Source organism: Stegostoma tigrinum, chromosome 12 (assembly GCF_030684315.1).
Source record: "Stegostoma tigrinum isolate sSteTig4 chromosome 12, sSteTig4.hap1, whole genome shotgun sequence".
Lineage (NCBI taxonomy): Eukaryota > Metazoa > Chordata > Chondrichthyes > Orectolobiformes > Stegostomatidae > Stegostoma > Stegostoma tigrinum.
This window is the reverse complement of record NC_081365.1, coordinates 8,950,742-8,968,705: the sequence shown is the minus strand read 5'-3', so window position 1 is coordinate 8,968,705 and position 17,964 is coordinate 8,950,742. Positions and strand designations below refer to the sequence as shown.

At 42.0% G+C, this 17,964-nt stretch overlaps 1 protein-coding gene across 3 annotated transcripts in view; it reads right to left on the bottom strand.

The window, feature by feature from the left end:
* Positions 1-17,964, bottom strand: part of cxadr (CXADR Ig-like cell adhesion molecule) — a 112,358-nt gene that overhangs the window by 36,087 nt on the left and 58,307 nt on the right. For all 3 annotated transcript variants that reach the window (XM_048540517.2, XM_048540516.2, XM_048540518.2), the window contains exon 2: positions 1,477-1,643. In XM_048540517.2, coding sequence (XP_048396474.1) covers positions 1,477-1,643 — 167 coding nt within the window. The remainder of the gene's footprint in view (positions 1-1,476; positions 1,644-17,964) is intronic.

Below are 17,964 nucleotides of genomic sequence, written 5' to 3'. Positions count from 1 at the left end.
ACTTTTCAGCATTAAGAGCAAGCTTGGAGTCAAGTTAGGTAAAGGGGAAGCACAACAAGATCTAGGTGTTCTTGTACATCAGTTAATGAAAGCAAGCATGCAGGTACATCAGGCAGTGAAGAAAGCTAACAGCATGCTGGCCTTCATAACAAGAGGAATTGAGTATAGGAGCAGAGAGGTCCTTCTGCAGCTGTACAGGGCCCTGGTGAGACCGCACCTGGGAGTATTGTGTGCAGTTTTGGTCTTCAAATTTGAGGAAGGACATTCTGGCTATTGAGGGAGTGCAGTATAGGTTCACGAGGTCAATTCCTGGAATGGCAGGACTATCATATGTTGAAAGATTGGAGCGACTGGGCTTGTATACACTTGAGTTTAGAAGGATGACAGGGGATCTGATTGAGGCGTATAAGATTATTAAGGGATTGGACACTCTGGAGGCAGGAAGCATGTTTCCGCTGATGGGTGAGTCCAGAGCCAGAGGACACAGTTTAAAAATAAGGAGTAGGCCATTTAGAACAGAGTTGAGGAAAAACTTCTTCACCCAGAGAGTGGTGGATATATGGAATGCTCTGCCCCAGAAGGCAGTGGAGGCCAACTCTCTGAATACTTTCAAGAAAGAGATAGATAGAGCTCTTAAAGATCGTGGAATCAAGGGCTATGGGGATAAGGCAGGAACAGGATACTGATTGTGGATGATCAGCCATAGTCATAATGAATGGTGGTGCTGGCTCAAAAGGGCCAAATGGCCTACTCCAGCACCTATTGTCTATTGTCTATTGAATACCTAAAGGTAATAGATGGTAAGAGAGCATGCAGAGATTGTGGTGTTAAGCTGATGGAAAACAAAGAGTAGTGCATTTGCCTCTTGAAGCTTGCTCCAACAATCATTAAGACATGCATAATCTTCTTTATCAATTCCAATTTCCCACTCAATCCCCATCTAACTCAATTCCATCCAGAGTTCTAAAAACCTGTCCATATTGGTTTTGAATACTCTCAATGACAGGGTATCCATTGCTCTCTGCAATAGAAAATTCCAAAATAATTCACAGGCCTCCCAGAATGAACGAATTCATCCACATCTCAGCTCAAACAGTGACGTGAAGACTGTGACTTAATTTTCTGGGTTCTCCAATTAAAAGGAAATAGCTTCGACTGTATCAAGTCCTTTCAGAATCTTGTGTTTCATTGCGACAGAGACAGAGACAAAGACAGAGTGTGCATTCAGAAAGCAAGTGTGCCATGCACAAGTACCAGGACAAAGAGTACAGAGCAAGGAAAGAGCAAGAAACAAGCAGACACAGTCAGATGTCTGCAATTCTGACATTTTCTCTCAAAATTAGTTGAAATCAGGATTTCCGGATCTGTCAACAGATTGCATGCTGGTGTAAATGACTGTCCAATAACTGCACATTAACCTTTAATATTTATGCCTCTATGCATATTTAGCTGTTAAATCTCAGGTTTAATACTCACAATGATTGGCGAGTCTGCTGGATCATTGGGTGTTTTTGACCACTCGATATCCAGCGGGCCGATGTCTGTTTTGTCTAGCTCAAACCGGCATTCCAACATCACGTTGTCTCCATCACCTGCCTCTTTACGATTTGTGGTTGGGAGGATTGTCAACTCCTGCGACCATCCTGCAGCAGAAGATAGAAGTTGGCATTAACGTTTTGCTGTGGGTCCAACTACATCCATGAGACAGGGTTCTAGAGGGCAAGCTGGCACAGTAGCATTTACCTATTCTACACATGAACTCACAGCACCACTGCACTCCTTTGCACACTTCCACCTTCCACACTCTTGCTCAAGCCCCTGCCTTCTGTGCACTCCATTATGCAATCTAGAGATGCCAGAAACAAATGTGAAACTGTCTTACGCATTTATTTATACTTCAATTTCAAAATATTGCAACATTGCAAAACATCCTTATTCCTGCTTATTCCAGCTTTACCCTTCATGTAGTTTGAGGTGTCTGTTTATTTTGCTCTAAACCCATACTGTGATGAGATGTGCTTTGAAGAGATATGTCCTGTTTCTCTTGAAAGCAAATGCTGCAAACCAGGTGGCGAGCCGGCTGCTCTATGCACAGGAGGGTAGCTTCCATAGGTTTTTTCCCCCCCCCCCCCAAACAGAAAGAAGAAACATGAGTGGGCGGAGTCAGGTTCACACAGACCAAGGGTTTCCAGGTTTTGCTATCAGCTGGTAGATCTGGGATTTCAGTTCTCCCTGCTGTGGCAAAATCTTAAGTTCTCTCTGAATTGCTGCATACATGTTTTCAAGTTTTGCTTTCAATTTGCCTTCAGCAGGGGTGTTTATAAGTTGCTGCTACATTCAAACAGTTAATGGGCGGTGGTTAAATAACAGACTAAGTGTTACAAATAAAATAAAAAATAAAATAAAACTGTATTTTAGCTATAGTGTAAGGATGAACTGCATTTTGCTCAAAGCCTGGTAGATTGATCAATCAGAACACATCTTGAACGTAATGCCTTATACTTGCCTTTAAACAACAAACGGTTAGGGTTTAAGTTGTTATCTCTTTCATATTCTTTGAGGGTGTTTGGTCTGGTCCACAAGAAACTGGGTGTCTTGTTGGGATCAAAATCTCTAAATCCAGGTTGGCTTTAGAGTAATTGGACTCAAACAGTGAGTGGTGAGTGTTGGGGTTCTCTTCTCAGGTGTTGCATTTGGTTGGTTTAAATAGGGCCTGCCCTGTGTCATAGTGGCTCTTTCAGAGGCTAAAGAGTTTCTTGGATGTGAAAGAAGTCACTTGAAATAGTTTACAGAAAGTGAATAAGACAAAGCTTATATTTGGTAGGCACCTGGAGTTGGAGTTGCCTTTATCTGTGAAGAAAGGGGAGGTAAATTGCAACAATAGCTCAACATTGACCATTTCCAGAAAAGTAAATCAGACTATTTGGATACGGCTGAAATTCAACTGCAAATGAAGCAGCTTGAATTAGAAGCAAAAAGAAGCAAGGAGAGCGCCCAAGTGCAAGAGCGAGGACAGCAAGAAAAGTTCTACTAGAAGAAAGGGAGAAAAAGACAGTTTTTGAACTTCAGATTTACTGACTGTCCCTATTTCCCCTCAGAAGGTGATGGTGAGCTGCCTTACTGAACTGCAGCAGTCCGCTTGCTGTGGGTTGACTCACAATGCGCTTATGGAAGGAAATCCAGGATCGACCCAGTGACAGTGAAGGATTGGTAATATATTTCCAAGTCAGGAAGCAAGGTGCTGAGTGTTTGAGTGTATCTGCTGTCCTGGATGGAGTGGTTGGTGATTTGGGGAATGCAGTCTGAGGATCTTCTGTGTATTTCTGCAGTGCATCTGGCGGATAGTACACACTGTTGCTATTGAGCTTGTAGGTGTGATGCCAAACAACAGGCTGCTTTGTGCCGGATGGTGTCAAGCTTCTTGCGTGTTGTCGTAATTCCTCCCATCCAAGCAATTATTTTAAGTTACTCATTATTTGCAGTTACTCAGCGTAAAAGTCAATATTTGCACCACTTTAAAAGGGGGGTAGAAAGGAAAGGAAATACTGGACTCTGCAGGATTAACAAAACAACCACCGTCAAACCATTCCATTATTCAAAAGGAGGGGAGTGCAGTTTAAATCTTCAGGGATATATACAATTTAAAGCTACAAAATCAATTCCTACCATATTTCATTTGGTTATTTTCTTACAGAAATATCTTCTGTAGCTTGTATAATTAATTGGTCTTACATTGTATAGAACGTCTCTCAACCTCAGAGCATCCCTACTTTGCATTACACATGGCTGTAAGAACTACCACAGCCTATCTGTACACAGCAAACAACAATTCAACAATAATCAGACCATGTTGGTTAAGGGATATGTTTTAGTCACTATGTGAGAATAAGTCAGTTTGGATTTTATGTCCACTTGAGGTAAGTGAGAGTTTTGCCTTATGGCCTCTTCTCAAGAGATGGTATACCGATGGAAGTGTTCACCAGAATCGTGTGCTATGCTCTGCTGCAGGTTATTCATTTCATGGTGAGGCCTTTGTGCAATCCTAAACGAATGGAAATCTTCACTCAAGAAGCATGACATGAGTAAGAATCACTATGGAGAGCAAAGATCACCCCACCTTTCATTATACCCCTAAAACAAGATGGCCGACAGAAACATGGTGCACAAAATGATGCACAATGGTTCAGAAATTATGCAAAGGCTTTTAAAGTGAGTTCAAAGAAGATTTGGAAGCAAAAAAACAGCTTTCCTGCTGCTCTGATGCTGCCTGGCCTGCTGTGTTCATCCAGCTCTACACCTTGTTATCTCAGATTCCCCAGCATCTGCAGTTCCTACTATCTACTGAGAAAATTTACCAGATTGAGTGATGTAAAAGGTAGGAGCATTTCCTTTGGAACAGTGAAAGATGAAAATGGTCACCTAATTAGAGGCTTTCATGGTGATCAAAAAGTTTCTAAAGATGAAAAGAAACTATACTTGGTACAACAGAACAATACAGGTCTCAGATTTAAAAACCATTGGCAAAGATCTAGAAGGGAGAGGAGGAGCAGAGTGGTCATTGTATAACATAGGGTATGCACAGCAGGTTGATCTTAGTAGGATAATAGGTCGGCACATCGTGGGCCCAAGGGCCTGTACTGTGCTGTACTATTCTATGTTCTATGCTGTTATTGAACCTTCAACTAAGGGTACCAGCTGCTTTCTATCCACCCTGTCCATGCCTGTCAATCATGTGTACCTGATTACAGCTACCCCCACCACCTCAAATCTTCTTAGCTCCAAAAAGAGAACAACCTGAGCTCTGCCAACCTCTTTTTGTAGCTAAGATGCTCTGCATAGACAACATACTGGTGAATCTCCTCTGCACACACTCTAGTGCAATCACATCCTTCCTATAAGTGTGGTGACCAGAACTGCACACAATATTTCAGCTGTGGCCGAAACAAAGTCCTGTATAGTTCCAACATTAACCCCGTTACTCTTATAATCTAGACCGAGTGATTAGGGCAAGTGCCCTTTATGCCTTAACTATCCTACTGCTCAGTCCTGCTACATTCAGGGATCTGTGCATAAGCACCACAAATCCTGCTCTGTCTGGCAAATCTAGGGCACTTTATTTCACTGCACTGGGATCTGTGCTAGCAGCAACCTCCTGGATAGGGATAGCACACAAAAAGGAAAATAGCAACCAGTCTGTCGATCCATTCAGACCAAGCTTCACTTGAAGTCAGTCATGGCAAATCCTAGTGACTCTACTTTTAGGCTCTTGGAATGGCTTTTGACCCACATCTTGCAAACCAGATGTCAACTGCACATGAACAGAGCATTTTCCCAACATGCATAAATAAAGAGGAATCCTGACAGAGTAGCAAGGAGGATGAGTCAAACACCATCTCATTTTACCTTGTCCATATAAAACACTGCAACTAAGTCACGATATACTTTACTTAGATGCTGTTCCAGATTACTGAATGTCAAAAACACTTCACAATTTGTAAAAGGAACAGATTAAAAACAAACATCTGCACTCTCTAGAAAGTGTCACTCTCGATAAAAGTCAACTCGAAAGTTATCCCAGAAACGAAGTTGCCAGGGAAACCATGAGGAACGGCAGAAGTTGATTCAACAAGGGCTCGAGCACCAACAGTGCCAACACATAAAAGAAACGAAGTTTGGAAAGCTCTCTCTTGTACAGTCATCCAGGCAATATGTACCTTTGGAAAACTACAGAATCGAGCAGTGCAAACATTATTAGGAAATGAAGCAGGTTCCTGCTAAGTACGAAAAGGAATGAGTTACAGGGAGTAAGGTTTTTTCCAATTCAGTTTCGAGATGTGGAAACCGCTGCCACATATTGTTTTCCCTGCTGCCTACTCGACGATTTGGCAGGAGACAGCAGTTCTTGTGATGACGTTACTCCCTTCGTGGTAGCAGCAACAGGTCTCAGGATTTTGATCTCTAACAGTTTTAGCATTAGGTCATGGCTTTGGGTCCTTTGTTTCTCTGCATTTTCAAGTGCTATTTACTCTCATAATCTCTGCACTTGGTAAGAGTGAACGAGTTAAACCCCAGACTAAAATTTGGTTCGACAGACTTTAAAAACCAGAAGGTGTAATGTGGTTAGTCACTGAACACGTTCACATGAGGCTGTACCTTTGACAAAAACAATTATGCTCTTTAATGGAACAGTACAGAAAAAGAACTAATGACAAATTTGGAAAGATGTCATAAAAAAGAAAATAATTCAACTCTCTTTCCAGCAATATCATTTGTACACTCAACCCCGAAATGTTATTCCTCTCCTCACTTTAAAATTTCTTGCTGAACTGACAAGATCGTTTGCATTTTCTTTCAGCAATTTTCTACGCATAAAAATTATTTGCTCCATTACTATCTCTCCCTGAAAGACAAAACTACTAGGCTAACTCTCTGACTTTTCTCACTGAACTCTAGAAAACAAACTAGAGGCTGTAACAACTTTTAACAAGATGAACAGAACATCTGCTGATATAGATCTTCTCTTCTTCAACCAGTTTCTAGACCCTTGACCATCTTTTTTTAGGTCATAAAAACTCAAAACAAGTAGCACCTTTTGAATTGGATACCTTGTTAATTCGTTTAGCTTAAGCCACGTGCTTTCTTGGAATGTCTTTAACTCATTGTTCCAAATGACTTTCTGACCCTTCCTGACAATATGAAATGAAACAAGTCAGGCATTCACAGTACTCAAACCAAAAACCCGTTTACCTCTACTTTAATATCCAAGTTTCCAAATAATATATTAATGACCATTCATCACAACCTGAACTGCAGAAGACTAGCTTCCAGTCAGCCAGAATCCATGATTAGCATTAAGAGATACTATATGTCATCCCAATGACAAAATTAAAGATCTACAAGAAAGTAACTTTAGCAAATTTAAATGTACAGAATAAGTATGAAGTTGATTTACAAATTTATGCAATCCAAACTAAACAAATACTAATGGGGCAACATTAGAGGGGGACAGTGGCACGAGAAACCACAAATGTTTTGAAAACAAGTGCTAGGATTTATATGGTTTCACATCTGCAGTATTTGTTTTAAATTTTCACCCTCACCTTAAAATTCACCTAAGATTTTGCCCCCTCATTATCTTTATGATCAAATTCCTCCCATCACTATAACCAACATTCAGATAGAAAGTTAAAATGAAAGGAAGCCACGGTATCTAATCAAAGGTACAAATGTTTGACAGAGGTGTCCACACACTTCTTGAAGTCTTCGGAAGTTTTCTTTATTAAAAGTGCTGGCTCAATTCTTTGTTGCAGAACACTGCTTCCAGACTGCAGTTTAGAACCGCATTTCTTTTGGCAGTTTTTTCCCCAACCTTGTACAGTTAGCCTCTCAATTCCAGTCCAGTCAGTCTCCAGTTTGTCTGGCCACCTACCTCCTTGCTTTCAAGCCCCTAGTTTCGAAGCATCTTTTCACAACTTTCCCTAACACTTTCTAGCTTCTCCTTCTCCTCTGAGCTATTTCGCTTCATCTGATCACCACTACAAGTTTACAAGTTCTTCCCTTTTCAGACAGACCTACTGTATATTTCAGATTAACCGCACTTTCCACTTCCACACTTTTCAGATTGCCAATACATTTGGGAACATGGATTTCTTTGTACCCTGAAAGGCGAAAACAGAAGAAAGGGTGCCACTATCTTTCAGATGGAAGATTACCACATATTGTATGGTTTTACTTATAACTGGCTGCAAGAGGCTGAACAGGTGATGAATGCTCTGTTGCAAATGTGTGTAGGAGCTTTAGGAGAATCTCACACAGGAGGTCACTCAGTGTGGTGAATGACAAAAGATGGTATCATCTCTCACATACATGCGCATGGTGTACAAGGGCTTCTGAGGCTTCAATCATAGACTTCTGCACTGAGATTTATGACAAGCCGAGATCCAGTCCACTTCCTTCACTGATGTAAAACACACTATCTTGAAAAGGAGCAGGTGACTGCCTCCAGTACTCTAACTAATATTCACAACTCAACCCTCAATTAAAAACAAAACCTAATTTTCCCAGGGTTTGCTCCATTCAAATTGGCCACTGGATTTCCCACATTATACCAGTGAGTACAATCCAATTTACTTCAATGGCCATAAAGCAATCTGTTATTTCTAGAGGTTATAATAAGCCTATAAACAGGTTTTATTATTTTCCTTCTGCACAACTCATTATAGACCACATCAAGGGACCCAAAGCAAGAGGGGTTAAGACTAAGATCTTCATACTGCTGCATGTTCAATTTCACATTTGAGGAACCACTTACCATGAATTGCTAAGAAAATATGCTGAAAACAAGATTTATGCTACTTTCTTGAAACAATACCCTTACTCAGCTCACACTTATTTGCTCAGTGATATAGATTAATTATGTGATCAACAGTAATACCAGGTCTCACCAATTTACGATAGTAATGAATGGATACTGCACCTCTCTTGAAATCTCCACACATACCATTCAGTAGCTTGGCAGCAAGTTTTTTTTTTGAGTCTAACTAATGGGAAATGGAGGAGGCCACTTAGTCTCTCAAAGGTAATTTTCTAATCAGCTTGTTCAGAGACATTACACACCTCTGGAACAGGTGAGGCTTGAATGCAGGCCTCCAGGTTCAGAGGCAGGGCCAACGATAAATCAGTTTCTTGCTGGCACATCTCAATTCACTCAATGTTGCTTTCTTCAGTCACTGTCTCTTCCTGAATGACTATCACAGCAGACCCAAGGAACCAAATTACAATCCCCTAATTCATATGTAGCCAGTTTCAAGGTCTATGCAGGGGCTCATGTGGCTTAGCAGTAGAACTGTCAGAATTCTGAAGTAGGGTCAATGAACCTGAAACATTAATTCCACTTTCTCTTCAGTTTCTGCCAGACCTGCTTCAAAATAATTCTCACCTAGTCATTTGATTTTTGTGAAGTAAAATTTTTTTTGGTTAAAAGTATGTTGATAATTTATGAATACGATCAGTGACTGGCCATATTAATAAATAATCAAAGTTAATTGTTATAGTCAATCAAGTCAGGTCTAACTCTGAAATCTCACTTGTGCAGTGTTATCATCGGCTGAGATTCTAACAGTGATTGCTTGTGTAAGTAATAAGTCTCTTTCAGAGTGATGTTTTGTACGTGCAGCCTACTGTGTCATATACAGCAAGCCTATTGTTTAGCCATCTCCCTAACGCTCTCTGAAGGATTGGGAAGTGCTCTCACGGGGATGTTCAGTTGCCTGGTAACTGCCCATTATGCCAGCAGAGAGCTTAACTCCTACTGGGAAACTGAAACAATCCTGATTGCTGATTGAAAAAAAATATCAAAACAGAATACAAACCATCGCAAAAAACGTTCCTTTCACCCTGGAATATCCTTCAGGATATCTGGGAAAAAGGGGATTTCCCTCAGTTTTTCACTCCTGAACCAGTACTTTGCTTATAAACTCTGGATGTATAAAAAACAGACGTTTTGCAGATGATTTACCTTACTCCCATGGGTCTTGAAACAAAATCCATACTCCTTTGATCAGATGTACAAATACTCCTCCTACCTTCTCGAGCTAACTTACGAGTATTTTGTTTCACAGACAGTATTTCTTTACACTAGACCAAAAACTGCTGCACTGATGTAAAAAAGTGTCAGAACTGTGTAGACAAATTCTTCCTCACAATTTCTCACACTACACTAACAACAACCCCAAACCCATGCACCTACCCCTCCCCCCCCCCAAGTGATCTTTTCCCCCCAAAAATTTAATAAACTGAAACTAGTGAAACAAATTATTTTCCCTATATTGTTCCAATTTACTTCAGTGGAAACTTCTCAGTGGTATGTACTCAAGATTGAGCAAATTAAGAAAATACCTGTACTGTGGTGAAGGATGTTTCATTCATTATTAAATACCGAGCCAAAGGAGGACATATTTCATTGTTATTGGAGAAGAGGCAGAAACATTTCTAAGGGAATTTGAGAGTTTAGGGGCTGGACAACAGAAATCACAATAAATTATAGACAGAGGAATGACAGTGGGAGTGAAAAAAAAAGTCCCAGAGTAGTAAGAATGCAAAAGGTTACAGAGGGTGAAAAAAAATCACAAGAGGTGGGGAGAGGAAAGGCCAGAAAGGTCAGAGACATAATTAAGCCAGGAGTCAATGTACGTGAGTGAGGACTGAACAGTGGACAGGACCTGGCTCATGTTTGGATACAGCTGGGTCAATGACACAAAGATTGCTGTAACTAGCAAAGTTAATGTTTAGGATTGCTACATGATGGCAGTTAACCTCTCCAATTTTTCCAAAGTGGGGTAAGACAAAGAGAAATGAAAGAAAGAGAGGGGAAAAAAAAAAGAGAGAGAAGAGGGTCAGGCAACAGACAATGACTGAAAAAAGGAAGAAGGTTGAAGAATGAAGTCACAATGTTGCATTTTGCTGCTTTTGGCTCATTTCATTCAGAAAAATGGCAGATAGAGGGATTCGGATGAGCTTGTATAAAGTATACAAAGTTAGTACACAGAGGCATTCAAGAGGGCATTGGATGATTATTACAACAAAAATAATATGGAAGAATGCGGGGAGAAAGCAGGAGATAGAATGAGTATAATTACTTTTGTCAGCGAGCTTGTGCAGGCACAATGGGCTGAATGGCATCCTTTTGTGATTTTGTAAGGCATGCAATTAGGAAGCAAAATATCACCTTTACCTTTACCATAAGGGTATTTCAATGCAGGATTAAAGAAGTTTTGCCACAATTGTTCAAAGCTTTCGTGAAGCCGGGATCTGGAATAGTGTGTGCAATTTTGGCCTCCATGCTGAAAAGGTATACTTGAATTGGAAGCAAAGCTCTTAAGGAACACTGGTGGGTGTCTCCACAGCTAGGCCAGAATTCTGAGTTCAAGTTGCCCCCAGAAGTTACGTTATAACAAGTCTGAACAAATTAATTAAAATAACATTTTTTGCCTTGGAAACAGTAAAGCGAAAGTTCTCCAGATTAGTCCCTGGGAGGAGGGAGTTGTCTTCTGATGAACAGCTGAGTAATTTAGGCATATGACCTAAAGTTTATTGGAATGATGGGTGTTCCTGTTAAAACATACAAGATTCTGAAGGGTTTGACAGGATAAAAAAAATGGAGAGGTTGTTTTCCCTCAGCTGGGAAGTCGAGGCCATAGAGGCACAGTTTCAGCTTGAGCTAACAATCATTTAGAACTAAGATGAGAAATTTCTAACTCTAAGGGTACGAATCTTCAGAAATCTTTACCATTGAACAACTTAGACAATACCTTTACTGTGGTGAAGAACGTTTCATTCATTATCAGATACTGAGCCAAAGGAGGAAATATTTGCATTGTATAGGACTTTGTTCAACCACATTTGGAATACTGCATACAGTTCTGGTCATCACATTACAAAGAGGATGTGGATGCTTTGGAGAGGGTGCAGGTAAGGTTCACCAGAATGTTGCCTGGTATGGAGGGCGCTAGCTATGAAGAAAGGTTGAATAGATGAGGATTATTTTCATTAGAAAGACGGAGATTGAGGGGGGACCTGATTGAGGTCTACAAAATCATGAGGGGTATAGACAGGGTGGACAGCAAGAAGCTTTTACCCCCAGAGTGGGGGACTCAATTACTAGGGGTCATGAGTTCAAAGTGAGAGGAGGAAAGTTTAAGGGAGATAGGCGTGGAAAGTTCTTTACGTAGAAGGTGGTGGGTGCCTGGAACACGTTGCCAGCGGAGGTGATAGACACAGACACGATAGTGTCTTTTAAGTTGTATCTAGACAGATACATGAATGGACAGGGGGCAGAGAGATACACATCCTTGGAAAATAAGCAACAGGCTTAGATAGAGGATCTGGATCAGCTCAGGGTTGGAGGGCCGAAGGGCCTGTTCCTGTGCTGTAATTTTTCTTTGTTTTTTTTGTTATTGGAGAAGATGCAGGAATATTTCTGTAACGGAATTTGAGTGTTTTGAGGGTGGACAATAGAACTCAATCATTTATAGACAGAGGAACAACAGTGGGAGTGAAAACAAAGTCCCAGAGCAGTAAGAACACAAAAGGTTACAGAGATGAAAGGAGCCAAAAAAAAAATCACAGAGGTTGGGAAAGGAAAGACCAATGGGTGATCAGAGGCTTCCCTTACAGGAATGTTTCTGCCTCTTCTCCAATAACAATGAAAATATTTCCTCACAGAACGCATTTCAGGCTGAAACAGATTACTGGTCTATCAGGACTCAGGGCAGGTGTTCGAGTTGTTGGATATCAAATGATTACCAAGAGACAATGACCAATTTCTGAGGTATAGTCTGGTCAGGAACAAATATGTATCCTTGAATATTTAATCACGTGCTTGCAAACATACTGGGAAGAAGTCACAGGATTTTCCTCAGGAGTTCAACTGTAGATCTTCCTTCTCCCAAATGTACATGAAGTTGATAGTGTTTCACTGAATTGAAAAGATGCATGTGAAGAATGAGTTATATTCAGAGGACAGTGGGAAAGTCATCTGGTGTCCTGGCCAATAATTAAATTCCATGACCTCTCAATTACTCATCATTTATCTCATTTTTGTTTTTGGTAATTTGCTGTGCACAAAATCAGCTGCTGGGATTACTTGGAAAGATAGTTATACTGAAAAAAGCACTAATCTCTCAGCTTCAAAACACTTTGGTAATATCCTAAGAATGTGAATGGCACTATATAAATGCACTAATTTTCACTCAGTGGACTGGCCATCAACTGAGTTGAAAAGCCATCCAAAGATCCAGTTACTTCAGCATTTAGTCAGGTTCTCAGATTAGGCAGGCAATACTTTTCACTTTTGAGTTAAACCAAAGGTCACTAGGTTGATCCTGGCAATGATAGAGTGTTCTTGCGCAGAGGTTGAGTAGGTTGGGTCTGCTAATATTGGATTTTGGATGAATGAGAGCTGACCTTAAAGAGAGTTATACAAGATTCTGAGGGGACTTGACTAGATGCAGAGAAGCTGACGTTTCGGGCCTAGACCCTTCATCAGAGCCTCTGATGAAGGGTCTAAGCCCGAAACGTCAGCTTTTGTGCTCCTGAGATGCTGCTTGGCCTGCTGTGTTCATCCAGCCTCACATTTTATTATCTTGGAATTCTCCAGCATCTGCAGTTCCCATTATCTCTGATCTTAGATGCAGAGAGGTTGTTTCCCCTTGTAGGGCAAGGGGACATAATCTTGGAATAAGAGGTTGCCCATTTTAAGTCGGTTGAAGAGGAATTTCTTCTGTGGCTTATGGATCTGTGGAATTCTGTTCTGCAAAGGGCCGTTGAGGCTGGGTCATAAAGTATATTACAGGCAGATAGATTTTTAATCAGTAAGAGAATCAAAGGTTATGGGAAAAAGGCAAGAAAGTGGGGTTGAGGATTATCACATCAGCCATAATCTCATTCAATGGTGGAACAGACTTGATGGGTTGAATGGCCTACATATGTTCCTACATCTTATGATTGTACCCCAATAAATGGGGCTGAGAATATTGCACAATGCACAAATTAGTGCAATATTCAATGCTCAACATTCCCAGTCAAATTCTTGGGCCGTTATCTTATTGCTGTCTGTGGGAGCATGCTGTGCACAAATTGATTGCCAGGCATTATGAGGCCTGCTGTCTGAATGTGATTTGTTGGCAGTAACATACTGGGATGCCCCATGTGTGTGAAAAGCACTGAGAAATTCCAAATTCATTTTTTAAAATGTGACTTTCTTCCCTCTTCCTCCGACTTTCTTCCCTCTGCTGGGCAAAGACTTCCAGACCAGGAACAATATTCTCGATTCAATGAGGAGTGAAAACTGTGTGATGGGGGTAGAATAAAGGACTGATCCAACAATGAAATTAAACTACAGACGTCAATTAGTTTGTGTCCTGCATTGATCAGAAACCACCTCAAGGTTACACTTGCTGTCCATGGAATGCAGCTCCCATCTGGGATCAAACATACAAGAATAAAACAAGCATTCCCTGTGCCAGAAAGAATCCATGCCAGCAATACTGCACTGTTTAACAACCTTGACTTTAAAAAAAAGCACAAGGTAACATAAAGCATGTGCTGTTATCATACAGAGAGGCTAAACACCACCCTGCAAGCAAATGTCCCAAAATTTCAGTGAATGAGTGAGGGATTGAGAGAGAGAGAGAGAGAGAGAGAGAGAGAGAGAGAGAGACATACAAATGAATGCAATGCTGTTAATCATTAGCAGTGTAATTACACAGTAGCATACATTATCACAGCAAGTGCAAGCAACACAGAGGCCCCCTACACACCAGGACTGTTGTGAAGAGATAACATTACAGGACCTATGAAGATGCAAGTGTGGAGGCTGATAATGGGGCTGGTATGTTCAGTTTCTGTTCGAACACACTGAACAACATTCAATCCTCTGTAATAATCGGGGCACAACATTTTCTCCTTTGTTCTCCAGCTCTGTAAAAATTGCTCTAGAACACACACTCTCTCTCTAGTTGGTTAGGTTGAACCCAGAAAATCTGAATCTTCAACACTGTATTCAGGCCCGAGGTGGGCTTTTGGCTAAATATCCTCTTCCGTCAGTTATTTCCACTTCTATAATGTCCATAGTCTCTGCCCCCACCAACCACCACCCCGCACCCTCAGCGAAGCCAAAGCTGAAACACTCAGCCACACCTCTAACTTGATTGTTCAAACATTTTCATGATCAGACTCCCACTCTGGTTAAATATTCACCACATCAAAAAGTACTAAGTATTCTGTCACACATTTAGCCTTGCTATCATCCTGCCCTTGCTGATTTCACACCAGCTCCAACTTAGAGCATATAATCACCTCTTCTTGATAAATGTACACTTTCCTGTGAAGGACCTACAATCAAATGCTGTGATCCTTGCTAGATTCCACCTTCCCTAAACCAGGCTGACTGATTAAACACAGCAGTGTTCCTTCAACAATTCCGTTTCAAGTTATGACTTTTTTGTTTGAAGCTCATGGCGAACGTTTCCCCCCACAGTTTGCAACCTTGAGACTAAAACCAAAACAGGCCAGGGAAACCAAGTCCAGTTTCAGTGATCAGGAAAGTGAAAGCAACAGCTCAAAGTTGGCAAGGCATAGAGTCCAAAGGGCGAAGGTGTGTTTAACTAACAATATCATTCATGAAATATTTACAGAAGGTAGTTCTTAAGCTCATTTCTCTTTCCCATCATATGGCAGGAGAGAAAGCCAGCTCTCCTCCGACTGAAAACAACATTCAGGTTGGTCGGAAAGAGTCACAGTGGATTTGACATGATTACTCTCATGAATGTCAGCGAGTTTTGTCTCTTCTGTCAACACTGTATGGAGCTGGAGGAACACAGCAGGTCAGGTAGCATTAGAGGAGCAGGAAAGTTGACATTTTAGGTTTACAGGGCTGATGAAGGGTGTAAACCTGAAATGTCAACTTTCCTGCTCCTGATGCTGCCTGGCCTGCTGTGTTCCTCCAGCTCCATACTGTACTAACTCTGACTCCAGCACCTGCAGCTCTTGCTACTTCCTTCTGTCTCTCCTGCTTCATTTAGATTCCTTAGGAATGCCTCGGATACATTCCCCATTGCAGATTTCTTGTCAAATTGAATATCTTTTATCATAGCGGTGGTTTTCTACAGTGCAGATTTCCTTACATATGCAACCATCAGAACTTCTCATGTTCTGGAATCTTCAGTTACACCGAACAGAGTTTTCTTCACATCAACCTCTGTATTTTCTAAGTGTAGTGGGCTTTTCTCTGCTTCGCCCACACTTTTATCCCAGCACTTCCTACTTCTTGAATAAGATTTTCCCTTTAGAATGGTGGGCTTACTTTTTTTTTGCTGCTTTCTCTCATTGCTGTCCACTGCCCTCACCCCTCTCTCTCTCCACCCCCCACCCTTCTCCCTTCTTCCCCGCAACTGCCACCCTCCCCCCACCACCCCAGCTGGAGCTGGAAGAACACAGCAGGCCAAGCAGCATCTTAGAAGCACAAAGGCTGACGTTTCGGGCCTAGACCCTTCATCAGAAATGGACGAGGGGAAGAGGGTTCTGAAATAAATAGGGAGAGAGGGGGACGTGGATCGAACATGGATAGAGGAGAAGATAGGTGGAGAGGAGACAGACAAGCTAAAGGGGCAGGGATAGAGCCAGTAAATGTGAGTGTAGGTGGGGAGGGGATAGGTCAGTCTGGGGAGGACAGACAGATCAAGGGGGTGGGATGACGTTAGGAGGGAGGAAACGGAGGTGTGGCTTGAGGTAGGAGGAGGGGATACGTGAGAGGAAGAACAGGTTAGGGAGGCGGGGACGAGCTGGGCTGGTTTTGGGATGCAGTAGGGGGAGGGGAGATTTTGAAGTTTGTGAAATCCACATTGATGCAGGGTTCCTAAGCGGAATATGAGGTGCTGTTCCTGCAACCTTCAGGTGGCATCACTGTGGCACTGCAGGAGGCCCAGGATGGACATGTCGTCTAAGGAATGGGAGGGGGGAGTTAAAATGGTTCACTACTGTGAGGTGCAGTTGTTTATTGCGAACCGAGCGTAGGTGTTCTGCAAAGCAGTCCCCAAGCCTCCGCTTGGTTTTCCCAATGAAGAAGAAGCCACAACGGATACAGCGGATGCAGATAAGATTTCTAAATTCCTGGAAGTGCAGGGTCAGATTAGAACAAGTCAGCATGGATTTAGTAAGGGGAGGTCGTGCCTGACAAACCTGTTAGAATTCTTTGAAGGGGTAACAAGTATGTTAGACCAGGGAAACCCAGTAGATGTTATCTATCTAGACTTCCAAAAGGCTTTTGATACGGTGCCTCACGGGAGGCTGCTGAGCAAGGTGAGGGCCCATGGTGTTCGAGGTGAGCTACTGCCTTGGATTGAGGATTGGCTGTCTGACAGAAGGCAGAGAGTTGGGATAAAAGGCTCTTTTTCAGAATGGCAACCGGTGACGAGTGGTGTCCCGCAGGGTTCAGTGTTGGGGCCGCAGCTGTTCACCTTATACATTAAATGATCTGGATGAAGAGACTGGGGGCATTCTGACAAAGTTTGCCAATGAGAAAAAGATAGGTGGACAGGCAGGTTGTACTGAAGAAGTGGGTAAGCTGCAGAAAGATTTAGACAGTTTAGGAGTGGTGTCCAGGAAATGGCTGATGAAATTCAACGTGAGTAAGTGTGAGGTTTTGCACTTTGGAAAAAAGAATACAGGCATGGACTATTTTCTAAATGGTGAGAAAATTCGCAAAGCAGAAGTACAAAGAGATCTGGGAGTGTTGGTCCAGGATTCTCTAAAGGTTAACTTGCAGGTAGAGTCTGTGATAAAGAAAGCGAATGTAATGTTGTAGTTTATCTCAAGAGGGTCGGAATATAAAAGCAGCGATGTGCTTCTGAGGCTTTATAAAGCTCTAGTTCGGCCCCATTTAGAATACTGTGTCCAATTTTGGGCCCCACACCTCAGGAAGGACATACTAGCCCTGGAGCGTGTCCAGTGGAGGTTCACACGGATGATCCCTGGAATGGTAGGTTTAACGTATGATGAACGGCTAAGGATCCTGGGATTGTACTCATTAGAGTTTAGAAGGTTGAGGGGAGATCTAATAGAAATTTACAAGATAATGTATGGTTTAGAAGGGGTGGACGCAAGGAAGTTGTTTCCGTTGGGCAGGGAGACTAGGACCCGTGGGCACAGCCTTAAAATTAGAGGGGTTAAATTTAAAACTGAAATGAGACGACATTTCTTCAGCCAGAGAGTGGTGGGCTTGTGGAATTCATTGCCACGGAGTGCAGTGGAGGCTGGGACGTTGGATGCCTTCAAGGCAGAGATCGACAAATTCTTGATCTCAGAAAGAATCAAGGGCTACAGGGAGAGTGCAGGGAAGTGGAGTTAAAATGCCCATCAGCCATGATTTAAATGGTGGAGGGGACTTGATGGGCCGAATGGCCTTAC